At 45.9% G+C, this 25,211-nt stretch overlaps 2 protein-coding genes across 13 annotated transcripts in view; one reads left to right on the forward strand and one right to left on the reverse strand.

Moving 5' to 3' along the window:
• LOC105479819 (family with sequence similarity 228 member A) overlaps positions 1 to 25,211 on the forward strand; it is a 42,756-nt gene that overhangs the window by 4,286 nt on the left and 13,259 nt on the right. The window contains exons 4-9 of one of the 6 annotated variants that reach the window (XM_071076289.1): positions 234 to 425; positions 4,446 to 4,533; positions 4,653 to 4,803; positions 12,330 to 12,471; positions 14,225 to 14,320; positions 17,289 to 17,555. In XM_071076289.1, coding sequence (XP_070932390.1) covers positions 234 to 425; positions 4,446 to 4,533; positions 4,653 to 4,803; positions 12,330 to 12,471; positions 14,225 to 14,320; positions 17,289 to 17,453 — 834 coding nt within the window. In that variant the 3' untranslated portion in view covers positions 17,454 to 17,555. Of the gene's footprint in view, positions 1 to 233; positions 426 to 4,445; positions 4,534 to 4,652; positions 4,804 to 12,329; positions 12,472 to 14,224; positions 14,321 to 14,381; positions 14,470 to 17,288; positions 17,556 to 25,211 lie in introns of those variants that run through there. The other 5 variants (XM_071076290.1, XM_011738135.3, XM_011738136.3 and 2 more) reach the window with 5 other exon arrangements.
• The window catches only part of LOC105479823 (intersectin 2), a 156,993-nt gene continuing 150,880 nt past the window's right edge, over positions 19,099 to 25,211 (reverse strand). For 6 of the 7 annotated variants that reach the window (XM_011738143.3, XM_011738146.2, XM_011738145.2 and 3 more), the window contains 4 exons: positions 24,886 to 24,968; positions 21,901 to 21,984; positions 20,934 to 21,107; positions 19,099 to 20,466 (listed from right to left, as the gene is read on the reverse strand). In XM_011738143.3, the coding sequence (XP_011736445.1) occupies positions 20,309 to 20,466; positions 20,934 to 21,107; positions 21,901 to 21,984; positions 24,886 to 24,968 (499 nt within the window). In that variant the 3' untranslated portion in view covers positions 19,099 to 20,308. Of the gene's footprint in view, positions 20,467 to 20,933; positions 21,108 to 21,900; positions 22,965 to 24,885; positions 24,969 to 25,211 lie in introns of those variants that run through there. The other variant, XR_011611551.1, reaches the window with a different exon arrangement.

The following is a 25,211-nucleotide window of genomic DNA, read 5'->3' on the forward strand; positions in this document are numbered from 1 at the left end:
TCTGAAGGCACAGTTGTGGTTTAGAAGTTTATATGAGTTCTTCTGCTCTGTGTTCCCAGCTTCTCTTACTGTACTTTATTCTGTGCTTCAGTTATCTTATACTGGGACTTTGCAACCCAAATGTGGCTGAGAGTTTAGTAGTGGGAACAGATGTTTTTTTCCCCCTTACTCAAATGACAGTAAGTGAAACATTTCTTTATAATTTATTTTCCTTGTTTGTATCACTTCACTAGAGATTGGATACGTATTTTCAGCATCTGGATACTTTTAAGGAAAGAAGAAAAGAGATGTTACATAAAAAATGGGTTGAAAACGTTGCAGAGCCTCTTCAGCAGAGAATTATGGAAAAAGTAATTTCATATAAAGGGCTTAAAAAAATGAAACAAGAGAATGTTGAATATTATTTACAGCACAGACATAAAATGGTACTGATGTTTTATTTTTCAAATAAAGTATAATTTGAAGAGTTAGTCTAACAATTTCACTGGTTATACAAATAGCCTCCAGCTTATTTTTGTATTTAAGATGAGTTCATTGAATTGTAATACACGTACTGCATTCTTAAGCCTGAGGTTGGAGGGGATAGGAGTGTTGACTTGGAACTAGATTTGTCAGGAATGATTTTATGTAGATGTTAATGGAGTTACTGTGGCTTAAATCATAAGGGCATTTGTCATTTACTTCACAAGAAATTGAGAGGTAGGTGGTCTCGTGGTGGGTTCTGACAGCATAACAATGTCAGATTTTTTCCTATTCTATTCTGCTATCCTTAGTATTTTCAGTTTATCCCCATCATTCTCACATTTGCCAGATGGTTGCTTATAGCTCCAGACATTAGGTCTTCATTCAGGGCAGGAAGAAGAAGGGGTAAGGAATGGTGCCAGGGGCCTCTTCTCTTACACTACTCCTTTGCAGGAAGCAAAAAGAGTCTCCAGAGGCCCCTAGTCAGCTTTCCCTTAGGTCTCTTTGGCCAGGACTGGGTCATGAGGCAAGTCCTAGCCATAAGCAGGGCCTGGAAAGCCACTGTGGCTTTCTCATCTCTCTAGTAGGAAGTGGGCAAAGGAGAATGCTATTGCATGGCTGAGTTAGCCAACCAGTAGGTGTTAGGACTAACAGTTTCTATACTCTGTTCTACAGTTTGGCTTTACAAAACAACAAAATTTGGTTTCTTAATTTGAAGATTTTTTTGATTTTGAGGTCAGGACTCTCTTTCAGAATTTAGGTCTATCTATTTGCAGTACCAAATGCAAATCTGTTAACTTCAGGTGTGCACTACTAGATCTTTTTTTCTTACCTCCACATATCTAGTAGATATGTAGAGTAGTGGCTGGGTGCAGTGGGTCACCCCGTAATCCCAGCACTTTGAGAGGCTGAGGTGGATGGATTGCTTGAGTCCAGGAGTTTGAGTCCAGCCTGGGCAACATGGCAAAAACCCATTTGTACAAAAAAAAAAAAAAAAAAAAAGCCAGGTGTGGTTCTGTGCACTTGTAGTCCCAGCTACTTGGGAGGTTGAGGTGGAAGGATCACTTGAGCCTGGGAGGCAGAGGTTGCAGTGAGCCATGATCGTGGCACTGCACTCCAGCCTGGGTGACAGAGTGAGACCCTAGAGTAGGTTAGCTGAAATATTAGAGCATTTAAGCATATTTACTGAGCACAGTTTCTGAATATTTACCTTAAATACTTTTTCCTACACACTCTTAAGGGGCAGAGCTCAAGATTGAATCCAGATCTCCAAGGTGCAGAGTCTTATATTTGTGTCCAGAAATGTGATTTCATGGGTATAGGGAGGAAGATCTTAGAAATGGCATGTGTCGAAGTCCAAGTGATTTTAAATGTCAGTAAAGTCATTGTGAATCAACCATACGAGCTGGATTCCCAGAAAACATACAGCTCTCAGGCAAGAGAGGCTGTGCTTAGAGTGGGAAGCATCAGAGTCTTGGTCCATCCTGTCCTCATCCTGTCATTCCTGATGTCGCACTGTTGAAGGGACACTCATCAGTTGCAAAACCTTTAGAAAAGAGTTGAGTCTTGACACCACTTTATAGGAAGAAAGCTGGAAAGATGTGGGGTATTTGGCCCAAGGAAAAGACGACACGAGGGGGAATGAACCTTTTAAGTATTTTAAAGGCAGACATTAGCCGATGAATTAGATGTATAGAACTAGTGTCTGAACCTGCAAGTTACAAGGCAGATTTAAACTCAACCTAAGGGCAGACTTTCTTGGTTAAAATTACCAAAAAAAAGTACCTGCCCCATGGAGCAGAAAGTTCTCAAAGGCCCATGGATGACTTCAGACCAAAGCTAGATGATTACTTCTCCCAGAAGGTGGTGGAGTCTCATTGCAGTCTAAATTACCTCAGCAGTTTCTTCCAACCCTTTGAAGCTATGCTTTTATATAAAAATGAAATATAGTATTTGACTTTTATAATATGAATCTTGCAAAACAGTTTGTATCTAGTGATTTTTCCCTTAAGTATATTTTGTATCTGAAGGAAATTATATGTGAAGACTGTTATAATCCTGAAGTATACAATCCCTTTTTAAATTTTTTAAATTTTTCTTTGAGACGGAGTTTCGCTCTTGTTGCCCAGGCTGGAGTACAATGGTGCAATCTTGGCTGACTGCAACTTCCGACTCCGGGGTTCAGGCAGTTCTCCTGCCTTAGCCTGCCAAGTAGCTGGGATTACAGGCATGTGCCATCACGCCTGGCTAATTTTTTGTATTTTTAGTAGAGAAGGGGTTTCATCATGTTGGTCAGGCTGGTCTTGAGCTCCTGACTTCAAGTGATCCACCTGCCTTGGCTTCCCAAAGTGCTGGGATCATAGGTGTGAGCCCCTGTGCCCGGCCTATGATCCTTTTATATGAAGAAAAACCAAATTATAAAAGGGTAGAGCAGGTTTCTTTGGTTTTTTATTCTTAGGAGCTCTGGAGTTGGGGAAAACCTAGTCATTTTAGAAGTCTTGTAGTTATTCTCTATTTAAAAAAGTCTACAAAAGCATTTCCTTTGAGTTTTAGAGTAGGAACTCAAAGTAATTTAGACTCCTGTGGAATTTACACTGTGCACAAGGCACGGATATGTGTGATCACTTGTTCATTCATTTACTCACATTCAGCAAACTTGAAGCACAAGAAGGAGAGAGAGAGGTGTGGCAGCTTGTGCAGTGGAGTGCGGCGAGTGTCACAGAAGTCAGCACGGGGATTGTGGGACTTGGGAGGGAATACTCCTTTCCAGCGGAGATACAGGAGGAATTTCAGCACAGGCTGCCCGTGAGAGCTCATACTTGAGGTTGTAATGAGTCTTCAGATTTTTAAACCGCCAATACAGGGTTAAAACTGAGAAATGTAGGTTTCAGTTTTTTGCTCCCATGCAGCAGAAGTAGCTACCTGATATGACTATTACTTTTTTAAAAGATATGTATGGCTCTGAAGGTGGAAGCGGTTTCTTATTCTTCTCCCAGAGAACCAAGCCAGGTCGGTCATATGAAGATGAACAGATTCTTTTGGTTCTGGGTAGAATGTCATCATCTGGGGTGCTGGAGGCAGTACATGTTATGCTGCCTGGTTTATTCAGTAATTGTTTACCTAGCACTTCAGTCCAGCACTGCGATGAGTGCTGTGGGGGAAATGGAGGGGAAAAATAGTCCCTCTGTCTAAGGCTTATCAGGAGCGGGGAGAAAAAATACTTCTGTATGTCCCTACCCTTTGACATAAACTCATAGCTCTGGTCACCTGACCCTCTGTTCTCACAGGCCTTTACAGACCAGTCATCAGCTTCCCCAGGAGACATGCGTCCTCCCAGTCTGGGTTAGGAGCACTGCCCCTGCTCCTACAGGATCCTGAGCTGGCCCCTCTCAGGACTAGATTGTCACTGTGGATAACTAGGCTGTTCTAGACTAGGAGATCCTTGAAGACAGGATCTAGCCTGGATGTGGCACACAATGGCAACACAAATATTTACTGGCTGATGCAATGACACAGTAGAGCACTTAACAGAAGTGCGTCTCTTCTCTCTGGGCGGCCCTCCCTCCCTCCCTCAGTTCAGCCATTTAAGGCTCTGTGCGACATCCTCATCTGAGGTGATGCCCTTCCACTGATGTGTAGATTGGCACATTCCTGGGCCTTCTCAGCTGCTTTGGTGTACAGTAAGGGCATACTTGCATGCTTAGGTCAGACTTTATTTAAATTTCAACTTTTGGATTCGGGGGTATACATATAGGTTTGTTACATGGGTATATCGCATGCTGCTGAGGTTGGGGTGCGACTGAATCTGTCACCCTGGTAGTAAGCAGAGTCCCGAATAGGTCGTTTTTCAACCCTCGCCCCCTCCTGCCCTTCCCACTCTTGTAGTCCTCAGGGTCTATTGTTCCCATCTTTATGTGGAACACATTTTAAAAGCTTAATACAGGCTGCACTCTGGTCCTGAAAGAGTCTCATTTTTCTTGTAGGTTACAGTCCCACCATTTGTTGATCCTCTGCTTCAAAGACAGCAAGAGGTAGATGAAGAGAAGAGAACTGGTCTTCAATGTGAGACAGGTGCTTTGTGATCACTGGGCCTCATTTTTTTGAGACTGCTAATTGTCCAGTGACTTCTCACTCCAAGAGCAACTGGAGTTCTTGAAGAGTGTTGATTTTGATTTTTTATCTTCCTGTAGGAAAACGACATTCCATCAAAGAATTTAAAGAAATAGAGAAGGCTAGGCTGCATGCCAGCTCACCCTACTTCACTTTCACTTCACATCGTGTGATTCCAAAAGAGTGGCATAAAGCCTCCGCAAGAGCCAGGAGTAAAACTTACAAATACAGGTACAGATGAGCAGAACAAATATTTGTTTAACTTGCAACTTCCTTTATTTCCTACTGAAGCTCTCGTAACTAGTCACACTTTTGTTCTTTAGTAGTTTATAGTTTTATTGTTACTATCATCACATTTGTATTATGAAATATATGTAGAGGACAGAATAAAACATAAACAGCTTAACAAGTCCCTGAGTCAGTCCTGTGGAATCACTAGCCATTTCAAGAAAGGGATCCTGCCCCCTCCCAAGACAGTCTCCTCCCTGCCCCAGAGCTCTCTTCACTTTATAAGTGTTCACTTCCTTGCTCTCCCTGTGGTGTTATCAACTAACTTTGTGTCCTTAAACAATATAGTTTATCTTGCATATTTTTGAATTTCATATAAACAGAACCTGAAAGCATTTATTCTTTTATGACTGACTCTTTAAAAAACATCTCTATTAAGATATAATTTACAGGCCGGGCACGGTAGCTCACGCCTGTAATCCCAGCACTTTGGGAGGCCAAGGCAGGTGGATCACCTGAGGTCAGGAGTTTGAGACTAGCCTGGCCAACATGGTGAAACCCCATCTCTACTAAAAATACAAAAATTAGTTGGACATCGTGGCAGATGCCTGTAATCCCAGCTACTCGGGAGACTGAGGCAGGAGAATCACTTGAACTCGGGAGGCAGAAGTTGCCATGAGTCGAGATCACGCCACTGCACTCCAGCCTGGGCAACAGAGTGAGACGCCATAAAAAAAAACAAAAAAAAAAGATGCAACTTACATACCATAAAATTCATCTGTTGGGGTTTGTACATGTCCAGTTCATTGTGTGACTGCTTTTGCTCACCATTAAGTTTTTCAGATTCCTTTCTGTTGTTCATATAGTGTGTTAACTTCTATTTTCGGAGTGTATGCCAGTGTGTTAACTTCTATTTTCGGAGTGTATTCCATTGTATTTGACTATGCCATCATTTAAGCAATCCACTGTTGTGGACATTTGGGTTGTTTCCACATTTTGGCTATTATGAACGATCCAGTTTCGTATTTTGGTTCCCACAATCCACATTTATTATTTATTTATTTATTTAGTTTTGAGTAGGAGTCTCACTCTGTTGTCCAGGCTGGAGTGCAGTGATGCAATCTCGGCTCACTGCAACCCCCACCTCCTGGGTTCAAGCAATTCTCTGCCTCAGTCTCCCAAGTAGCTGGGATTACAGGTGGCTGCCACCACGCCCAGCTAATTTTTGTATTTTTAATAGAGACAGGGTTTCACCATCTTGGCCAAGCTGGTCTTGAACTCCTGATCTTGTGATCCTCCTGCCTCGGCCTCCCAAAATGCTGGGATTACAGGCGTGAGTCACCGTGCTTGGCCCACAATCCACATTTCTTAGGATATATACCCCAGAGTGGAGTTTGTTGAGTTGTGGGATAATATTAAACTGTTTTGCAAAGAGACTGTTTCAGTTTACACCCCCATCAGCATGGGGGAGAAATACTGTTGCTTCAAATTCTCCTTTACCCTTGGTGTATAATATTATCATCTGAGTAAAGCTGGCAGCTATATAATAGCATTTTCCACATTATCAGTGAAACTGAGTACTTTTCATGTCTTTATTGGCTGTTGGGTTTCTTCATTTGAAAAGCATCTGTTCGAGACTTTTGCCATTTTTTTTCTGTTGGGATGTTTGGTCTTTCTTACTGATTTTCCTTATATATTCTGGCTATAAACCCTTTTTCAGTTATTTGTGTTATAAGTATCTTTTCCTATTTTGTGGGTTGCGTTTTTACTCTTCCTAATGGTATTTTTTAATGAATAGATGTTCTTAATGTTGATATAGTCAAACCTATTTTTCTTTTCCTTTATAACTAGTGCTTTTTATACATTATTTTAAAATGTCTTTTCCAAAAGCTGTATAGCCTTTTTTTTTTTTTTTTTTTTGAGACGGAGTGTTGCTCTATTGCCAGGCTGGAGCACAGTGGCACGATCTCGGGTCACTGCAACCTCTGCCTCCCGGGTTCAAGTGATTCTCCTGCCTCAGCCTCCTGAGTAGCTGGGACTACAGGCATGCGCCACCATACCCAGCTGATTTTTATATCTTTAGTAGAGATGGGATTTTACCATGTTGGCCAGTATGGTCTCTATCTCTTGACCTCATGATCTGCCCACCTTGGCCTCCCAAAGTGCTGGGATTACAGGCATGAGCCACCGTTCCTGGCCTGCTTTTATAGTTTTGCTTTTCAAATTTAGTCTTATAATCCAGTTAGAATTGCTTTTTGTATATATTTTATGTGGGACCCAGTTGAATTTTTTCCCTTTAATGATACCCATTTTCCTCAGTACCATTTATTGAAAATATAATTTCCCTGCTGTTCTGCAGCATAGACTTTTATACAAATTCAGTGCTGTTATGTATACTTAATTTCCAGGTTCTCCATCCTTGCCTATTTGTTTCCTATAGCTTTTTAATGAGTTTTGATACCTGATAGAACAAATACACCATATATATTTTATAATTAGCTCAAGTTTCATGTAGACATACACACATACAAACAAATTCCCAAACAAACAAAAAAGTAATGGCAGAAACCACAATTACTTTTGCACCAACCTAATGCTTGGGATTTTGATTGGGATTGTATTGTATCTGTAGATCAATTTAGGGAGAATTGACATCTTTACAATTTTGAGCCCTGTAATCCATGAACATGGTATCTATCTCTCCATTAATATGGGTCTTATTTTATGTAAGGGAGTGGTTCGTAATCAAATTGATTAAGAAGCTGGCAATGTTTGGAGACATTTTTGGTTGTCAGGGGCATGGGGTTCTACAGGCATGTACTGGACTTAGGGCAGGGATGTGGCCAAATATCCTACAACAAAGAATTACTCAGCCCCAAATGTCAGTAAGTACTATGGATAAGAAACCATGTCTGAAGGTCTTGTAGATCTTTGTTTAGATTTATTCCTACTTATTCCTATTTTATTATTATATGTAATTTCATTTTGTAGGTAATTGTAATGTATAGAAATAAAAATGATTTCATATATTGAATTTGTATTTGGCAACCTTGCTAAACTTTATTGAGTTCTGACATTTTATCTATAGAGTCTTGGATTTTCTATGTACACAATATTCTTTTTATTTTTTTGAGATGGAGTCTCGCTCTGTCACCCAGGCTGGAGTGCAGTGGCATAATCTTGGCTCCTCGCAACCTCCGCCTCAACCTCCTGAGTAGCTGGGATTACAGGTGTGCACCACCACACCCGGCTAATTTTTGTATTTTTAGTAGAGATGAGGTTTCACCATGTTGCCCAGGCTGGTCTCGAACTCCTGACCTCAGGTGATCCACCTGCCTTGGCCTCCCAAAGTACTGGGATTACAGGTGTGAGCCACTGCGCCCAGCCCATAATATTATCTTCTAACAAAGAGAATTTTATGTCTTGTTTTCCGTTCCTTATACCTTTTATTTCTTTTCCTTACCTTACAGTACCAGTTAAGATCTCTGGCACAAAGTTGAAGTGGTGAAAATTGGCTTCCTTGTGCTATTCTTAAAGGGAAAGCTTTTGGTGTTTTTTGTGTTTTACATTATTTTTAGATTTCCATTAGTAAATTAAGGAAGTTCATTTTCTTAGTTTGCTATGAGTTTTTTTTTTTTTTAGATCATGAATAGATTTTGACATATATTAATTTTTATGCATTTATTGATATTACAATTTTTTTCTCCTTTGTTCTGTTAATGTGGACATTTTTATTTTATTTTATTTTTGGAGATGTAGTCTTGCTCTGTTACCCAGGCTGGAGTACAATGGCATGATCTCGGCTCACTGCACCCTCTGCCTCTCAGGTTCAAGTGATTCTCCTGCCTCAGCCTCCTGAGTAGCTGGGATTATAGGCACCCACCACCATGCCTGGCTAATTTTTATATTTTTAGTAGAGAAGGGGTTTCACGTTGGTCAGGCTGGTCTCAAACTCCTGACCTTAAGTAATCCACTCACCTTAGCTTCCCAGAGTGCTGGGGGATTTATAGACGTGAGCCTCTGCGCCCTTGTGGAAAATTACACTGACTCATTTTAAAAATATTTTATTACAAACATTTTCAAATGCTCTGAATGTGGAGAGTGCAACACATTCCTATGTACCTATCACTTCAGCAGCCATCAACGTTTTGCCGTTCTCTCTCTCTCTCTCACTTTACCCCACTTTCCCTTTTGTGCTTACCCTTTTGTGGGAAAATTCTAGGTCTCAGGTCATGTCATTTATACTCTACTATGTACCTCATGACAAATAACACAGAAATATTGTATCCCAGTTTTCATAAATGTGCATTTGCTCATGAAAAACCTCTGTTTGCTTTAAGACATCTTTATTTCCCTTCTTTTTTCAACTTAACTTTATTTTTCATAACAAATTTTATGTTCACAGCAGACTTGAGTGGAAAGTACCTAGAGAGTTCTCATACACCTCCTGTCCCCCAACAAACACAACCTCCCCGACTGTTGACATCCTGCACCACAGTGGCACAAACTACATTATCACCCAAAGTTAATAGTTTACATAAGGGTTCACTCTTGGCGTTGTACATTCTTATGCTTTTTGACAAATGTACAATGACATGAATCCATCATTATGTTCCAGTGTCACACAGAATAGTTGCATTGTCCTAAAAATCATCTCTGCCCATTCATCTCTCCTCCCCACTAACCCCTAGCAACCAGTGATTTTTTAATTTTTTAATTTTTTTACTTTTACTTTTAATTTTTATTTCTTTATTTTTTACTGTATCCATTGTTTTGCCTTTTACACAATGTCATATGGTTGGAATCATACAACATTTAGCCTTTTCAGACTTCACCTTCATTTTCAAAGGGTGTTTTCAGGATTAAGAATGTTAGGTTGGCAGTTATTTTCTTTCAGCATATATCTTGTTGTCTTTTACTCTTTCAATTGAGAAGTCACTTGCTGGTCTTACTGTTGTTCCTTTGAAGGTAATCTGTCCTTTCCCCTGGATGCTTTTATGATTTTCTCATTGTCTTTGATTTTTTGTAGTTTTACATGATGTTTCTAGATGTGGATTTCTTTTTATTTCTCCTACTTAGAATTCATGGGTCTTCTTGAATCTGTAGGTTAATGTCTGTAGTTAGTTCTAGAAAGTTTTCAGTTATTTTTTCTTTGTTACCTCTGCCATATTCTCCTCTCCTCTCTTTTGGGTACTCTAGTTAAACATATTTTAGATTTTCTCACTGATTCCCTCTCTGTCTCTTATCATTTTTGTATATTTTCTATCCTTTTTGTGTTTCCATGTGTGGTTTCAGATATTTTATTATCTCTTTTGTTATGTCTGTTTGTTGTTAAAGCCATACATTTAATTATTATTTTCAGTTATTTTATAGATCTAGAATTTCTATTTGATTTTTAAATTTGTTATTTTTAGTGCTAGCATACACATGCAGGTTGTGCAAGTTTGTTACACAGGTAAATGTGCGCCTAGGTGATCAACCCATCACCTAAGCATTAAACCCAGCATGCATTAGCTATTTTTCATAATGCTCTCCCTTCCCCCTCCCCACTCCTCCTTGATTCTTTTTCAAATAGGTTTTGGGGAATGCTGTCTGTACTTGGGGCCTGGAGAGTTCTGTCCTCCATTGAGAAACCAAGTGCATTGCTTGACTTGCCTATTAGGGGGAGGGTGATGTTGAGAACAAGGTTAAATACCCACCTGCCAGGACATCAATCAGACCCAAGGAGAAAAAATCCACCAAAGATGTTAGAAGCACAGAGGAATCAGTCTCTACTCTGGTACTTAATATTGGTGACCTGGTATTTAAAATGCTCCCACAGAGGAAGGCAAGAGTTGGAGATTGTCAGCTCATTCCTGACGACTCTCCCATCTCTGGAATTGTTTTTAATGCTGTTTAGTGATTTTAAAATTCTTATTTTTGATGGTAAATTTTCTGTTTTTTCTTCTCTATTTATTTCAGCAGGACTTTTAGCCTGTGCCGACTTCTATATTCTACACAAACATGGAAGTCTGTTATACTCTCTCAACATTTTGTTTTCATTCCCCACCCTGAGTTTTGTTGGAATAAACAGTGCTACTTTGTTTCTGCTTCCCCTAGTGATTTTGAAGTTTTATGTATTATTTCTGGTTTTATGGTTCCTTTATCATTTTAACAAACATTTTTATTTAAACAACAGTAATTACACAACTCCCCACCCCCGCAACAAGACAAAGGCTTCATCTTGCTTTGTTGGCGTCATCTCCCCTCTGGCTCCTCCGCTGGTATTCTTTCTTCCTTCAGGCTGGTCTCCTCCAATCCATTTTCCGCCCAGCAGCCAGAGTGGTTTTTTTAAAGTGATCAGCACTCCTCCACTGGAACCCCTCAGTGCCATTCCCCTTACGACAAAGCCCAGGCCCTCAACATGGCACATGAGGCACCATCTGGGCCCTACCACCCTTTCCGGTCTCAGCCCAGAAGTCCCATCGACCTAAAGAAAAGAAAGATTGATTAACCACAAAAGCCTCTGGCTCAAGTCAGCACATTCATACCTCCCTGACCTGCCAGGCTGTTGCCTGCCTTTGCTCCCTCTGTCTGTCACTGGCCATTCCAGTGCAGGCAAAAGGGCAGTTATCACAGGGACACAGAACTCTCCAGCCCCCTACTGGCCCTTTCCTCCATCAGCAAGCCCCTTGAGGGCAGGGACTGTGTCTTACTAATCTTGGTGTTCCCAGCACTTAGCTGGAGCATAGTAGATCATGAATAAGTGGTTGTTGAATGAATGAATGGAGGAAGAAAAGAGAAGCCTTATTTCCCTCGATAGGGCTAGGCTTCCTGGGGCAGAAATGGTGGCAGCCCTGGTGAAATTCCTCCGGGAGGATACACCCAGAGGATGCCTTGTGTGGCTATTTGATGAAGTAAGAAAAGGACTTAAGAGTATGTGGTGAGGTGAGGCAGAGACAGTTTGATTACAAAAGCCAGAGTCGTTCTCAAAGGAAAGGTGGGAGAGGGGCTCCATATGTTAGAGAGCACCGGTATGTCATGGAAGCCAAGCCAGGAAGGGAGCCAGGCTGCTCGGGGGACTGACTGGGAGGCTGGAGCCAGGCTGCCTCTTTGGGGCTATGTGGCACTCACCATCACTTCTCTTCGTGAACCTGCTCCATTTCTCTTTCTTTGCACACGGGCTTTCTGTGCTTTCCTGTGGGTGCTGGCAAGTGGAGGCGCCGTCCTGCCTGACTTTCTGGTTTAAGTACTTGGAGGCTGCCTGGAAGCCCCTTTGTCCCAACTACAGCAATAAGGATTGAGGCTCTGGACCTGGTGCCTCAGCCATGGCTGGGAAAGGGTTCCCGAGTCACCACCTCCCTAGGAATTGGGCCAGCAGAGGTATGGACCGGGCAGGCAAATTGAGGCACAGTCACCAGTGATGGCTGGTCAGTTGTTCCTTCTCAGAAGTGACGATTGAGTTCAATACATTAATCTTCAGAAACTATTTGATGGTACAATTCCGTCTGTGCTGAATCGAGACAATTTTTTTCTGCTTTTCTTCACAGTCCTGAAAAGCTCATCTGTGCAGACAAGAAACAGAAAAGAAAAGAGAAAAAGACCACTGACCTAAGTCAGGCTGCGTTTGAAAGGCAATTCCTTTCCTCAAAACTCAGTCAGAAGAACAAAGTGGGTGAAAGGAAGGATCTGGTAAGCAGAGGCCTGGGGCGGGGCTGGCATGCAGGGCTTTGCAGCCCCCACAAGCAGCACATACTGGTTCCAGGATGAGCTACCGCCACAGCCCTCCCTGTCAGACAAGCACCCAAGGGTGGAGGAGGCATGGCCCAAGAAGAAGGGCATGAAGAGGAGGAGGGAGAAATGGCAGGTGGCCTCAGGCTCAGCACTGCAGCTCTGACTGGGCCCCTCAGGCGGGGAAGCCTTGTATGAAGAAACTCAGACAGGTGGTAAATGTGGGACCTGGACCCCACTTCCTGGAGACAGATCCTGTCCTTCCAAGGTGAGGGCCAACCTGGCCACAGGGGCTTTTCCCCCTGAGATTTCTTCAGCGCCTTTGCCTGGGCCTTTGCCTTTCTGCCACTTTCCCGCCATTTTCCACTTACTCCATCCAAACTGCACCAAAAATCGTGTTCTCCTTAGTCCACACACAACAGGTGGGAAGTTTTTGAAATGAAATTTATACCAAAAAATGAGGGCAAGATGAGATTTTTTAATATTTAAAAGGTATTTTTATATGTAAGAATTTTCTGAGTACAGATTTCTTATCTGGAGCTCCTGGTTCATTTGACTCGGTTTTCAGCTCCTGGTCTATTTCCCCTTCCAATCTCTCTGCCACGCCGCGTACCCTGAGGCCTGAGGCGCAGGACCCTCCCAGGGAAGGCCTAGGGGCCTCGGCTCAGGACCCGACAGCATCACTCCCACCCCTCACCACCACACACACAGGATGGGGGACTGCTACTTCTCTCCAGCCTGTGAGCCTGGATAGCTATTTTGTGACCCAGCTCCTGCTCAGTCTCATTGCTGTCCCCGCTCTCTCCAGGGAGTAAGGGATTCTCCATCTGTGGTAAGTTACCTGTGACTCTTCAGCAGTTTCCTCTGAGCATAATTATATCTGAGAGCACAGGGGGCTCCTCATTCCGTATATTTTTCAAATATTCAAGATGTACAACGTGATGATTTGCTATAAGTATTCATTGTGAAATGTTCGCCACATTCAAGCTTGTTGACATACCCACCAGCTCACATTGACTGTTTTCGTGTGTGTGTGTGTGGTGAGAATACTCACAATCTCCTCTCTGAGCCAATTGCAAGTATATGTTATTAGTAACTGTAGTGTCCGTGTTGTCCATTAGGCCTCTAGAACCTACTGTTACTTGTGGAGGGTCTTTACTATGAGTTGTCCAGGTGCTTGGCATTTTGAACAAAGAATTGACCAAAACACAGAGTAGCAGAGGAATGAAACACGGGGAGCGAAGCAGCGAAAGCAGGGATTTATTCAAGAGAGAAAGCACTCTGCAGGGTGGGAGCGGGCCCAGCAAGGGCTCAAGGGTGTTAAGTTCCCTGTTTGAGGTTCTTATCTGCTACCCCGTATCTGGATGAAGGATTTGGTCCTTGGCTAATTAAAAGCTGAGGTGAATTGGCGCCCTATGCAGATGAAGGAGTGGTCCCTGCATTGCCTGCGGCTAATCCAGGGCACTCTCCCTTTCTATCTGAGATGTTGTAGGGAGAGTAGGCTTTGATCCTTTGCTGCTCGGCTTGGGGACAGGGGGTTTTCCTTTTGGTTCCGCTGTCAGAAGTGTGTGTGAATTGGCCTCAGGTTCCCTGCCCCCAGACCCGGGTGTTTTCCTTTTGATCCAGCTTTGGGGAGGCAGCTCCAATTGGCCTTGGGTTTCCTGTGCCCAGACCTTGCTGTTTTCTCAGACCTTGCTGTTGTCCCTGTCTCCAGACCCTGTTCTCCAGACTCTGTTCTCCTGCCTCAATGCTTACCATGGAAAGTTTGTACCAACACCTGTCACCTCACTGCACCCACGCCCTGACTCTGGTAACCACCCTTCTACTGTTTGGTTGGGTTCGACGTCTTTAGATACCACATATTATTACAGGAAGGGGGTCCTGATCCAGACCCCAAGAGAGGTTTCTTGGATCCCAAGCAAGAAAGAATTCAGGACCAGTCCACAGTGCAAAGTGAAAGTAAGTTTATTGAGAAAGTAAAGGAAGAAAAGAATGACTACTCCATAGACAGAGCAGCCCCGAAGGCTGCTGGTTGCCCATTTTTATGGTTATTTCTTGATGGTATGCTAAATAAGGAGTGGATGATTCATGCCTCCCCTTTTAGACCATATAGGGTAACTTTCTGACCTTGCAATGGCGTCTATAAACTGTCACGGCGCTGGTGGGAGTGTAGCAGTGAGGACGACCGGAGGTCACTGTTGTCGCCGTCTTGGTTTTGGTGGGTTTTGGCTGGCTGCTTTTTATTAGCCTGTTTTATCAGCAAGGTCTTTATGAACTGTATTTTGTGCTCACCTCCTATCTCATCCTGTGACTTAGAATGCCTCACCGTTTGGGAATGCAGCCCAGTAGGCTTCAGCCTTATTTTACCCAGCTCCTATGTAAGATGGAGTTGTCCTGGTTCACACACCTCTGACAATATGAGATCAGGCAGTATTTGTCTTTCTGTGCCTGGCTTCTTTCACTTAGCATAGCATCCTCCACGTTCACCTATGTTGTTGCAAATGACAGGACTTCCTTCTCTTCTCAGGCGGGTTAACGGTCCGTGGTATGTGTACCATATGCATTTTCTTTACCAGTTCGTGTCAGCGGACACTTAGGTTGTTCCCATTTCTTGGCTATTGTGAATAATGCTGCAATGAACACGGGAGTGTGGATATCCCTTCAAGATAGTGATTTTATTTCCTTTGAATATATGTATATACACCCAGAAGTGGGATTGCTGAATTGTATGGTCATTCTGTTTTTAGTGTTTTTGGAAACCTCCATGCTGTTTTCCCTAATGGCTGTAGTAATCTACATTCCACCAACAGTGTACAAGGGTCCTGTTATATGTAAAGTTTCGGTGCCACAAAAGAAATAGCACTCGAATATAAGATTTTCTTTTTAATTCTCAGCAAGGCAAGGTACTTCTAGTTATTGTTGTTGACCAACTAAAATTGGTAATGGCTATCTAAATTTACTGTCCCCATTGTACTTTTTTTTTTTTTTTTTTTTTTTTGAGATGGAGTCTTGCTCTGTCACCCAGGCTAGAGTGCAGTGGCTTGATCTCGGCTCACTGCAAGCTCTGCCTCCCAGGTTCACACCATTCTCCTGCCTCAGCCTCCCAAGTAGCTGGGACTACAGGCGCCTGCCACCACACCTGGCTAATTTTTAGTAGAGATGGGGTTTCACCGTGTTAGCCAGGATGGTCTCAATTTCCTGACCTTGTGATCTGCCCGCCTTGGCCTCCCAAAGTGCTGAGATTACAGGCATGAACCACCGTGGCCGGCCCCAACGCAAGGTACTTCTGGATAGAAGGGTGCGCCCTTACAGATGGAACAATGGTGAGCGCACACTTGGACAAGGGAGGAGAGGGGGTTCTTATCCCTGATGCACATGGCCCCTGCTGCTGTGTCGGTCCCCTATTGGCTAGGGTTAGACCGCACAGGCTAAACTAATTCCGATTGGCGAATTTAAAGAGAATGACGGGGTGAGTGCTTTGGCAGGAGTCAGGGCAGAGCAAGTAGCAGATAATTGGAATGAGTTAGGGTGGAGCAGGTGATGAGAATGAGTCAGGGTGGAGCAGGTAATCGAAAAAGGTTGCTTTACAAGGAAGTTTAAAAGTAGAAGCCAAAGAGTTGAACATACTGACATATTCTTTGAAAAGAAATTTAGAACTCTTATCTAACAGTCCCACACAAGCAAACACTTGTGATCTTTCGACTTTTTCCTAATCAGCCTAACAGGTGTGAGGGGACATCTCATTGTGGTTTTGATTTGCATTTCCTTGATGATTAGTGACATTGGACATTGAGCACCTTTTTATATACCGGTTGACCATTTGTACATTTTTTGGGGGGCAGGAGGGAGGCTTTGGAAAAATCTCTGTTGAGGCTCTGTCCCCATTTTTAAATTGGGTTATTCGCTTTTTTCCTATTGAGGTGAATGAGTTCCTTATGTATTTTGGATATTAACCCCTTATTTGATATATGGTTTGGAAATATTTTCTCCCTTTCTGTAGGTTGCCTTTTTGTTTTGTTTCCTTTGCTGTGCAGAAGCTTTTTAGTTTGATATAGTCCCACTTGTTTATATCAGATCTTATGTGACTGTGGTCAGTTCTACCCTTAATGGTTGGGTGGACTACACTAGTAGACCCAAGTGGACTGAGGTTTAAATGCAGTAGCAGTTAAGTTTTGCTTATGTCCCGGCACGTCCCAGTGGGTCAGCAGGCTGTCCCTCCTTCGTGCGGTCTTTTGGGGCCCTATCTCGTGGGCCTGTGTCATCTTCAGCACCTGGCTTCCGAGGTTGCCCCAGGAACTCATTCCTGTCAGCCTGAAAGGGGAAGAGATCGTGGAGGAGTTCTTCCTGGGAGTCAGGTGTATGTGGTCTGGGCTGGAGGCGGCATGTCACTTCCTCCGATGTTCCCTGGGCTAGGACCCAGTCCCATGTCTGTCCCTAACTGTAGGGTGCAGGGGCACGGGGAAAAGTATTCCATGGCTGGTCTGCCCACAATGGCAGGAGAGCATTTTGTGGACATCTGGTCATCCCTGCTGTACATGCCACAAAAAGATTAGTTCTTTGTGGAGTTCAAAGATACAGACAGCCTTGTCTGAGAGTTGCGGGAACCAGAATTTGTGAGAGAGAGAGAGGTAAAGCAAGAGGGCTGGCTGGAAACCTGCCTGAAATGGGGGTCTCAGCTCCAGCAGGAGGGCTGAGTGTGGGGCAGTCAGCGGGGTCCTCCCTGCACCTGTAAGCCCCACATCCCTGCACCACACTTAGCCCTTCTCTTCTGTTGCTAGGTTTTAGGAACCAGACAGCAGAGACCCCGCTCCTGGGCTGCTGGGGACAGCCAACAGCACAGGGGTCCTCAGCCTGTAGGAAGAAGAGTGATGACAGCTGAGGTCCTGGGGCAGCACCTGGCTTCCCTGCAGAAGGCGGCCAGGCAGGGCCACCCTTGGTACTGAAGTTTGGTGGACTTGACTTGGCAGTGTCTGTACAACAGTTAAAATACTCTAAACATACTTTCTTTTTCCAGAAGTGGAAATAAATTGCAAGAAATACCCAAATCACAGTAGTTCTTGTTTATTGAGCTCCTGTTGTGAACCAGGAGCCCTGTGAGGTACTTTGTTCACTGAAAACTTTTCGCAGTAAGACACTATTATCCTCTCCCAACACACAATGCTCTGAGGCTTGGTGAGCTGCTCAGAGGTGGCAGTGTTCTCTCAGGCCAGTCCCTCAGGTGCCACATAGCATGTTTATCCTCCCCTCATGTGCACTCAGACTTGATCATCAGATTGCTCAGAATATGGGTTGCCTTTAAGAGAGTGGAGTGCCCCTCCCCCGCCACAGCACCTGCTCCTGAAGAGCACTGGAGGGAGCTGCTGAGGGGGGGTCCTCAGCAGAGGGGAGACGTCTGGGTGCATGAGGCACATATGCCAGGTCCTGCTGGGGTAGAGGTATATGGACTCAGGCAGTACAGAGACTCGGGGGGTACAGAGTCTTGGGGTATGGAGAGTCAGGGGGTATGGAAACTTGGGGTACGGAGACTCGGGGGTACAGAGACTTGGGGGGTATGGAGAGTCAGGCACATCCCATATCCTCCCAAAAGTCAGGCCTACATTTGATTTCTCAAGGGGCAGGTGTGTACTCCTAGGCATAAGGGGACAGCTGGAGTGGCCGGGTGTGCCGACGCCCATGTGGTCTGTGGTTTCATAGAGGTTGTCTGACTCTGGTCCTGAGGCTCCTCTGCCCTAAATCTGACCAAAGAGTCCTCTCATATCTAGCAGTGGAGAAATGGCACTCGCCGCAGTGAGGATTACAGTCCCTGCAGCCCTGGAACACAGGATGGTTCTGTAGCTCTCGTTCCAAGTAAGCCTAGAGCTGGTTTTGAGTCATCAGGGGCAGCCTTGCTGCTGACATCAGCCAGGCTGGCCTTGTGACCAACAAGCCCCAACCCTAGAGACAGCCAGCAGTTCACTCTGTTCCATGAGACTGGGCCTGACTAGCCAGACTTACCCATAAGCAAAAGCAATATGTTCAGTTGTTTCGGTTTCATATATCCAGTGACATCTCTTACCTTTTTTATGTCTATATTTTAACCAATCAGTGCCCAGGATCTATAGCTGAGTGAGTGAGTGATGGATTTTTAAATCTGAATGTGCCGGTTCTGTTTCCCAGTCCTTTGTCCAGCGATTATGTTTAAACAGAAGCAGGGGCTACGGTGGAGGCCCAAGCCTTTGGGACATTTGAATCCTTCCTGGTTCCTCCAGCTGCCTGGAGACCTGCTCCCTTAGAAATCAGGGCCCTAGCAATCCAAATTAGTCCTTCAAAAAGACATACCTGGCCGGGCACAGTGGCTCATGCCTGTAATCCCAGCACTTTGGGAGGCTCAGGCAGGCAGATCACTTGAGGTCAGGAGTTTGAGACCAGCCTGGCCAACATGGTGAAACCCCATCTCTACTAAAAATACAAAAATTAGCTGGGTATGGTGGCGGGCGCCTGTAGTCCTAGCTACTTGGGAGGCTGAGGCAGGAGAATCGCTTGAACCCAGGAGGCAGAGGTTGCAGTGAGCCGAGATTGCACCACTGCACTCCAGCCTGGGTGACAGAGTGAGACTCTGCTCCAAACAACAACAAAAGGACAGATCTTTTCCCAGTTTTTACTCATTAATCGGGGTTTAGTGTCTAAGACCTTTGTGCATTTCTTTACTGTAAGTTACCCTGAGGTGTTATCACTTGATGAGGCAAGCTGAAGGACACAGAGGGTCAGTGGCTCCCACCGAGATCATCCATTTCACCCATTAAAGAAACCCAGCACCCGAAGCATAAGGTAGATGCACCAAAGTCACAGAGCAAATTAGTGGCAGAGTCAAGGTGAGGCGCTGGGTCTCCTGACCTCATCCTCACTCTGTCCTTGGTTTTTCCCACGTACCAGGAAGGAAACTTGGTTTCATTATAGGCAACTTCTGAAGGTACCTTTTAAGAGCCTTTCATCTGGCTGAGAAAATTAAAAAGAAAAAAAGAAGCTTTCATATAGAAAGTAAATCAGTCAGACTTTGACAGAAGTTCCATCCATAAACATATGTCTTTATTCTCTTTCTGTACATATTGGCAATGATAAAGCTTAAAGATGCATGTCCTATGAAATGCAAAAACAATGAATTTACATAAATAATTTATACTTCAGAAAATTAAAGTTGAAAAATATTTTCCACATTATTAGAGTTCACAGTATTTAAATCAAGCTTTCCCACTTATACTCCAGACTATATTGTCTTAGCAGAGAGTGATAAAATCTAATCAGGAAAAAAATGATCAAGTTTCTGTTTTTATTCAGTGCACGAGTAGATGCTATTTCAGTATCAGGCCGCGCAAGCGTCGAGGCTGCAGCCTCTCATCCTGACCCTTCTCCTCCTGAGTGGCTGTGACCCAGCAGAGGTCACTGGCGTGGAATGGTTACAGTGTCACCAAACCACTCCACGGTGGACACATTCAACCGAGCGGTAACGTCTGGTGGTCTGATGCCTCATTTCCATGTAATACTTTTTATAGCCCTGAAAATGGAAACCTTGGCATCGAAACACAGCTGAACATGTGAACACTAGGACAAGGCACTGTACTATGGGGTTTGGTTTCTTTTTAGGAAAGGTGTTTGCATAGATTGCTAGCTATTTAGTGTGCAGGAAAACAGAGCCCCCAGCGTGCGTGGCTTTGTGAGGGGTGAAGCTGCATGGTGCTCCCTCAGCCCTAAGAGAGCGCAGTCTCTCGTTCTCCAGCCCCAGCCTTGTGGGCTGTCCCACTGGTGCTGTCCTTTAGAACCCCTACAGGAGAGTTTTTTGCTCAAAAAGCTGCAAGTCAAAGCGGACCCAGACCTCCCCGGTGGGGACCTCGTGCAGCAGCAGTCGGCGGGTCACAGGGCCTTTGCTTTCCTGTTCTGTTCGAATTTTGGCCACTGGAATTTCAGTACGACCCAGGAAATCTGGTGAATAAACAGAGGAGAGTCAGAGTCTTTCTTCTTTATAAAATCATTAAAGAGCTACATCCGGAAGAGTGTCTGAAGTAGGATTCATAAAACCTTCACATCTGAAACAAGGAACTTCTTCTGGTTCATGGCTGTTGAATATCGTGAATGGGTGTGTGGGGAATGGTGGCAGGTTTATGTGTGAGAAGTTGCCATGTGGAATTCAAATCTCCATTCTGAGAATGCTCCAGGAGTGGTGTTCGCGTCATGTGTGTAGGGAGTGACGGGTCAAAGGCCTGAAACTATCTGAGGCCACCCCCTCCCCTGAGGAAGGCCACCCACCTCCTGCCAAAGCGAGATGACACAGGCCTGTGTCACTTCCCTGAAGTGGCAAGGGGTCTGCACACAGCTGAGGCCCCTGGATCAGGACTCCAGGATCTAGGAAACTGGAAAGCCTTTAGATCCCCTGGCTGAGCGACACTTACCATCTGGTGAAAACTGGTCTCTGTCAAACAGGGTGAGACACAGCACATCTTGGTACAGATCCTTAATGAAGAACTGGCAGTTAAAATTCCACTTGGGATTGAGTGTGTCCTGGATGGTCCTGGTGGTGTAGCTCTGGGAGCCCATGCTGATTTCACAGTATGGGTTGCTCTTCCCTGAACAAAAACAAACCACAGACACATGTGGTGCATGCAGGTAAAACGAAGTGACTGACAGTGCCCTCCCTGAGCAGAAGCAGGATCCCAGATAACGGGTCACTCGAGACCATGGCAGCAGAAGCCACTGCCTGGGGCACCATATCCCTGTGGTCTAGTAACAGGGTCTCTAAGTTCCCAGTGCTGACAACAGCATTAACCGGGGCGTGGCTGAGAGCTCCACCACCAGGACCGCTCCCCACGGAGCAAGCCTGGGCGAGTGTCACTGCAACCTGCTGCATGCTTCCCTGGCACACACACTAGGGAAGGCGGGCACTGGCACTTACTGGGAAAACAGTGATGAGAATATTGGTCCAATATGTGCATTTTAGTGGCACTGGACACACTATTAGAAAGCATTCCTTTATTCAGTGTTCAGAAGAGTTATCAGTGGCCGGGCGCAGTGGCACTTTGTCAATGACAAACTGCTGTAATCCCAGCACTTTGGGAGGCCGAGGTGGTTGGATCATTTGAGGTCAGGAGTTCGAGACCAGCCTGGCCAGTATGGTGAAACCCCGTCTCTACTAAAAGTACAAAAATTTGCCAGGCATGGTGGTGCGCACCTGTAATCCCAGCTACTCGGGAGGCTAAGCCTTGAGAATCACTTGAACCCCGGAGGCAGAGGTTGCAGTGAGCTGAGATTGGGCCACTGCACTCCAGCCTGGATGACCGAGACTCCGTCTCAAAAAGTCATCAGCAAAAACTGGGGCAGGGCAGTTACCATGTCTGTTGAAGGAATGAAAGCAGGATTTACCATTTGGTTTGCAGGCTTTTAATTCTGTAGCTTCAATGACATGCACCATCAGGCGCCCAATGCCTGAAGTCTTTTGGGAGCGGGCTACAAAAGAGGAAGACAAGTCTTGTTCATCTCTTCTCCAAGGATGCAGACCCTCACTGTCTTGCAAACCAACCATAACACTACTGGCTCCCTGTCCCCATCTGCCACTGCCCTGGGCCCAACAGCCCAGCGTCTGGCTGCCCTGTGCCTTCCCCAGGCTGTGTCGCCTGCTAGAAAGGCCCTGCTTGCTATTTCTGCCCTGCCTGCTTTCTCTGCCCATCAGCATCCTACTCATCCTTCAAGATGCAGGTCTGATCCCACATCTACCTCCCAGATCCCTTCCCTCCTCTGCATCCAGTATCCCTGGCTTATGAGCAGCCCACAGCCTGCTGGGTCTGAAATCCTGTATAATGTCTGTATCCTCTGCCAGACAGGAGCCAGGGTAGAGCATGGAGTGTTTCGATCATCCTTGTATTAACCCCTCAAGTGCCCAGCAAATAGTAATATTAATAAAATAATACAGGGTATTTGTGCAGCACTTAATAGAAGCTAACATTTATTGGATACTTACTTTGTGTTAGGCATGTGCTAGACTTATGTAAGTTATATTATTTAAACTGCATAATTATCTGATAAGGTAGCTCCCCATTTTACTGATGAGAAACACTGAGGCTTAGAAAGGACTGTAGTGTGATCCACTCAGAGCTGCTAAATGGCAGGGTCAAAATTTAAACATCAGATACCAAAGTCCAGGCCCAGTTAAGCCTAGCACAGAGCCTGGCACAAAGTAATCGACAAATGTGGGAAGGACTGAACACACGGACGAGGCACAGCAACATATGCAGATGCTGATGGGAAGCAGAACTCAGGCAGAAAAACTGGATTGACATCTTTGGCCAATTAAGAGATCATTATATGCGTTATGAAATAATCATTGATTTTTCAACAGCAAGCTTTTAAAGTACCATTAAAATAACATTCAATTAGCAAAAGCTGTTTTAAACATACCTTTTAGGAGTATATAACAAAATAGGGGAAACCTGAATAAAAAAACATAAAGAGCTGCAACTATAGCAGCCAGGAAGTTGGCGGGAGGCCCGGGCAGGAGGACAGGCTGCATGAGGGGCCGGGTGGGGAGGAAGGTGGAGGTGCGGCTGGCTCAGAGCACAACCCTCCCCACCCCGTGGGGTGGAGGCCACAGGCCGGCCTGGCACAGCTGGAGATGCAGCAGGGAGGTTGGGGCCTGGCATTCACGTGGAGGCTGGAGAAGAATGTGGGAGTTCTGGTTGGAGGGCCACGGTGGAGCGGGGTAGGGTGGCAGGTGCTTTACAAAGACCACTGTGGCTCCACTGAACAGGTGAGTAATCTGTGCCATGAACAGAGGACACCACCAATGCAACAAAGCTGGAGCCCCACCGTCATAAGTCACACTCCGGGCCCGATGCTGGGGGAGTTGCCTTGAGGGAGCTTATGGCCATTAAGTGAGAAAAGCAGGGACTGAGGGGGCGTAAGCAGAGACAACAGAGGAGGAGAGCCGGAGGATGATCACAGCCTCAGGACAGTGGGGCTCCAGGTAGAAGTCACGCTGGCTAGGGCAAGAGGGAAGGTGTCATGGAGGAGGCTGTGTTTGACGTGGGCCTCGAAGAATGGGAAGAATTTAAGGTGGGGGCAGAGCACTTCAGCTGGAGGGTGAGCACACATAGGAAGGCCAGGCAGGGCAACGATGGGCTGCTCAACTAGGCAGCTGGATGGGCCGGGCACAGCAAAGAGCTGGGGATGGGGCTGGGTGGCAGGTAACAGTGGGGATGGGCCCTGAGTGCGGGATAAGAAATGTGTCCTTAATTTGGGAGGCAATAAGGAAGATACTTCAGCAGGAAGAGGTGCACTAAGAGCAGCTCTGGAAAAAAGAATACTCCAGAAATGAAGAGGATGGGTGGCAGAGAGGAAGAGAGCCTTGTGCTGCAGCCTGGGTGGGAGATTGGGGGCCTGTGACACGGGGACAGGGAAGCAGGGTGATGGGAAAGTTGCGAGGGAGGGGGACTGCAGCACAGCTGACCAGGGAGGTGCCAGGGAGGGGCCTGGGTGGCTGGGGACCACACTGCGTTCCACAGGGGGTCCCAGGAGGAGGAGCTGCTGCTGGAAGGAGGCTGGTAGTCCCCTGGGAAAAGTCGTGTGATGCGGGAGCAGTGGGGCAGGTGGCTCTCTGGAGGGCGCTGTTCAGAGGCGCGGGCTTGGGGGAGTGTGGCCAGCCTGACCCTGAAGCTGGGGGTTGGTGGGGTCCCCGAGCAGAGAGCTACAGAGGCGGGGGAGAGGCCTGGGCAAGGGTGGAAGAAGAGCTGGGAAGGCGGCCATGGGGTCCAGAGGGAAGGCAGAGCCTCAGTGACTGCCATCAGTGCAGGGAGCTGGGGCAGGGAAAGTGAACTGAGCCACTAACTAGGCCACTGGTGTCACTGGTGGGGACAGGACGTGGACTGAATTCTGGTGAGGTGAGAAGGGGGAGGAAGCAGGGGCAGAAGGATGGGGAGAGGGCAGACTTAGGGTCTAGGCCCCCTGGCTGCAAAGGGAGAGGGTGGATGGCAGGCCCTGGAGGAGCAGGGGCTGCTCAGGAGCTGCAGGGAGACAGACCACAGGAGCGGCATGTAATGGAGCAACACAGCCCAAGCAGAGGTGAGGTGAGTCATGGAGAGAAAGGAGTGGAGAAGGTGCAGTGGAGGGGGAGGGATAGAGGTGCTGCAGAGAGGGAGGTCCTGGAGCTGGCACTGCCAGCCCGTGTCTGTGTGGGCAGGGGCCCCAGGGAGGTTTGCAGTGGCAGCTTCAAGAGGGGAGGGCTCTCTGGTCTGATCCCGCAGCAGGTCTGGTCTTTCAGGCCTGTCCCCATTTCATCAACCTGACTGCAGGAGCAGTGGCCGGCATCCCTAGGGCACCTGGGGGCTGCGTCCCACCCTCCAGGCACCCCGATACCTTGGTAAGCTTTCTCGCGCTTCTTCTTCTCAGTGTCGATGTATTGCTCAGACGCCGCCTTGATCTTCTGCACCCAGGCGGTCCTGCAGGAGAAGCAGGGGCAGCCGTTGGCGGCATCCCACCCTCACAGGTCAGCCCGGAGCCCCAGAGCTCTGCACGTGTTCTTCAGTCTTTTGCTAACCTCAGCTTTCACAAGTTTCCTATCAAAGACCTGATATTAGTCAACCGAAAGATGCTTATGCTAATGGAGGATCCAGCTGAGAGCTGCTAATGCCCCTTCTTGACCACAAAATGCCAGGCAATCGCAAAGCGCTGGGACCCGGAGA

Source organism: Macaca nemestrina, chromosome 13, assembly GCF_043159975.1.
Source record: "Macaca nemestrina isolate mMacNem1 chromosome 13, mMacNem.hap1, whole genome shotgun sequence".
NCBI classification, from domain to species: Eukaryota; Metazoa; Chordata; class Mammalia; order Primates; family Cercopithecidae; genus Macaca; species Macaca nemestrina.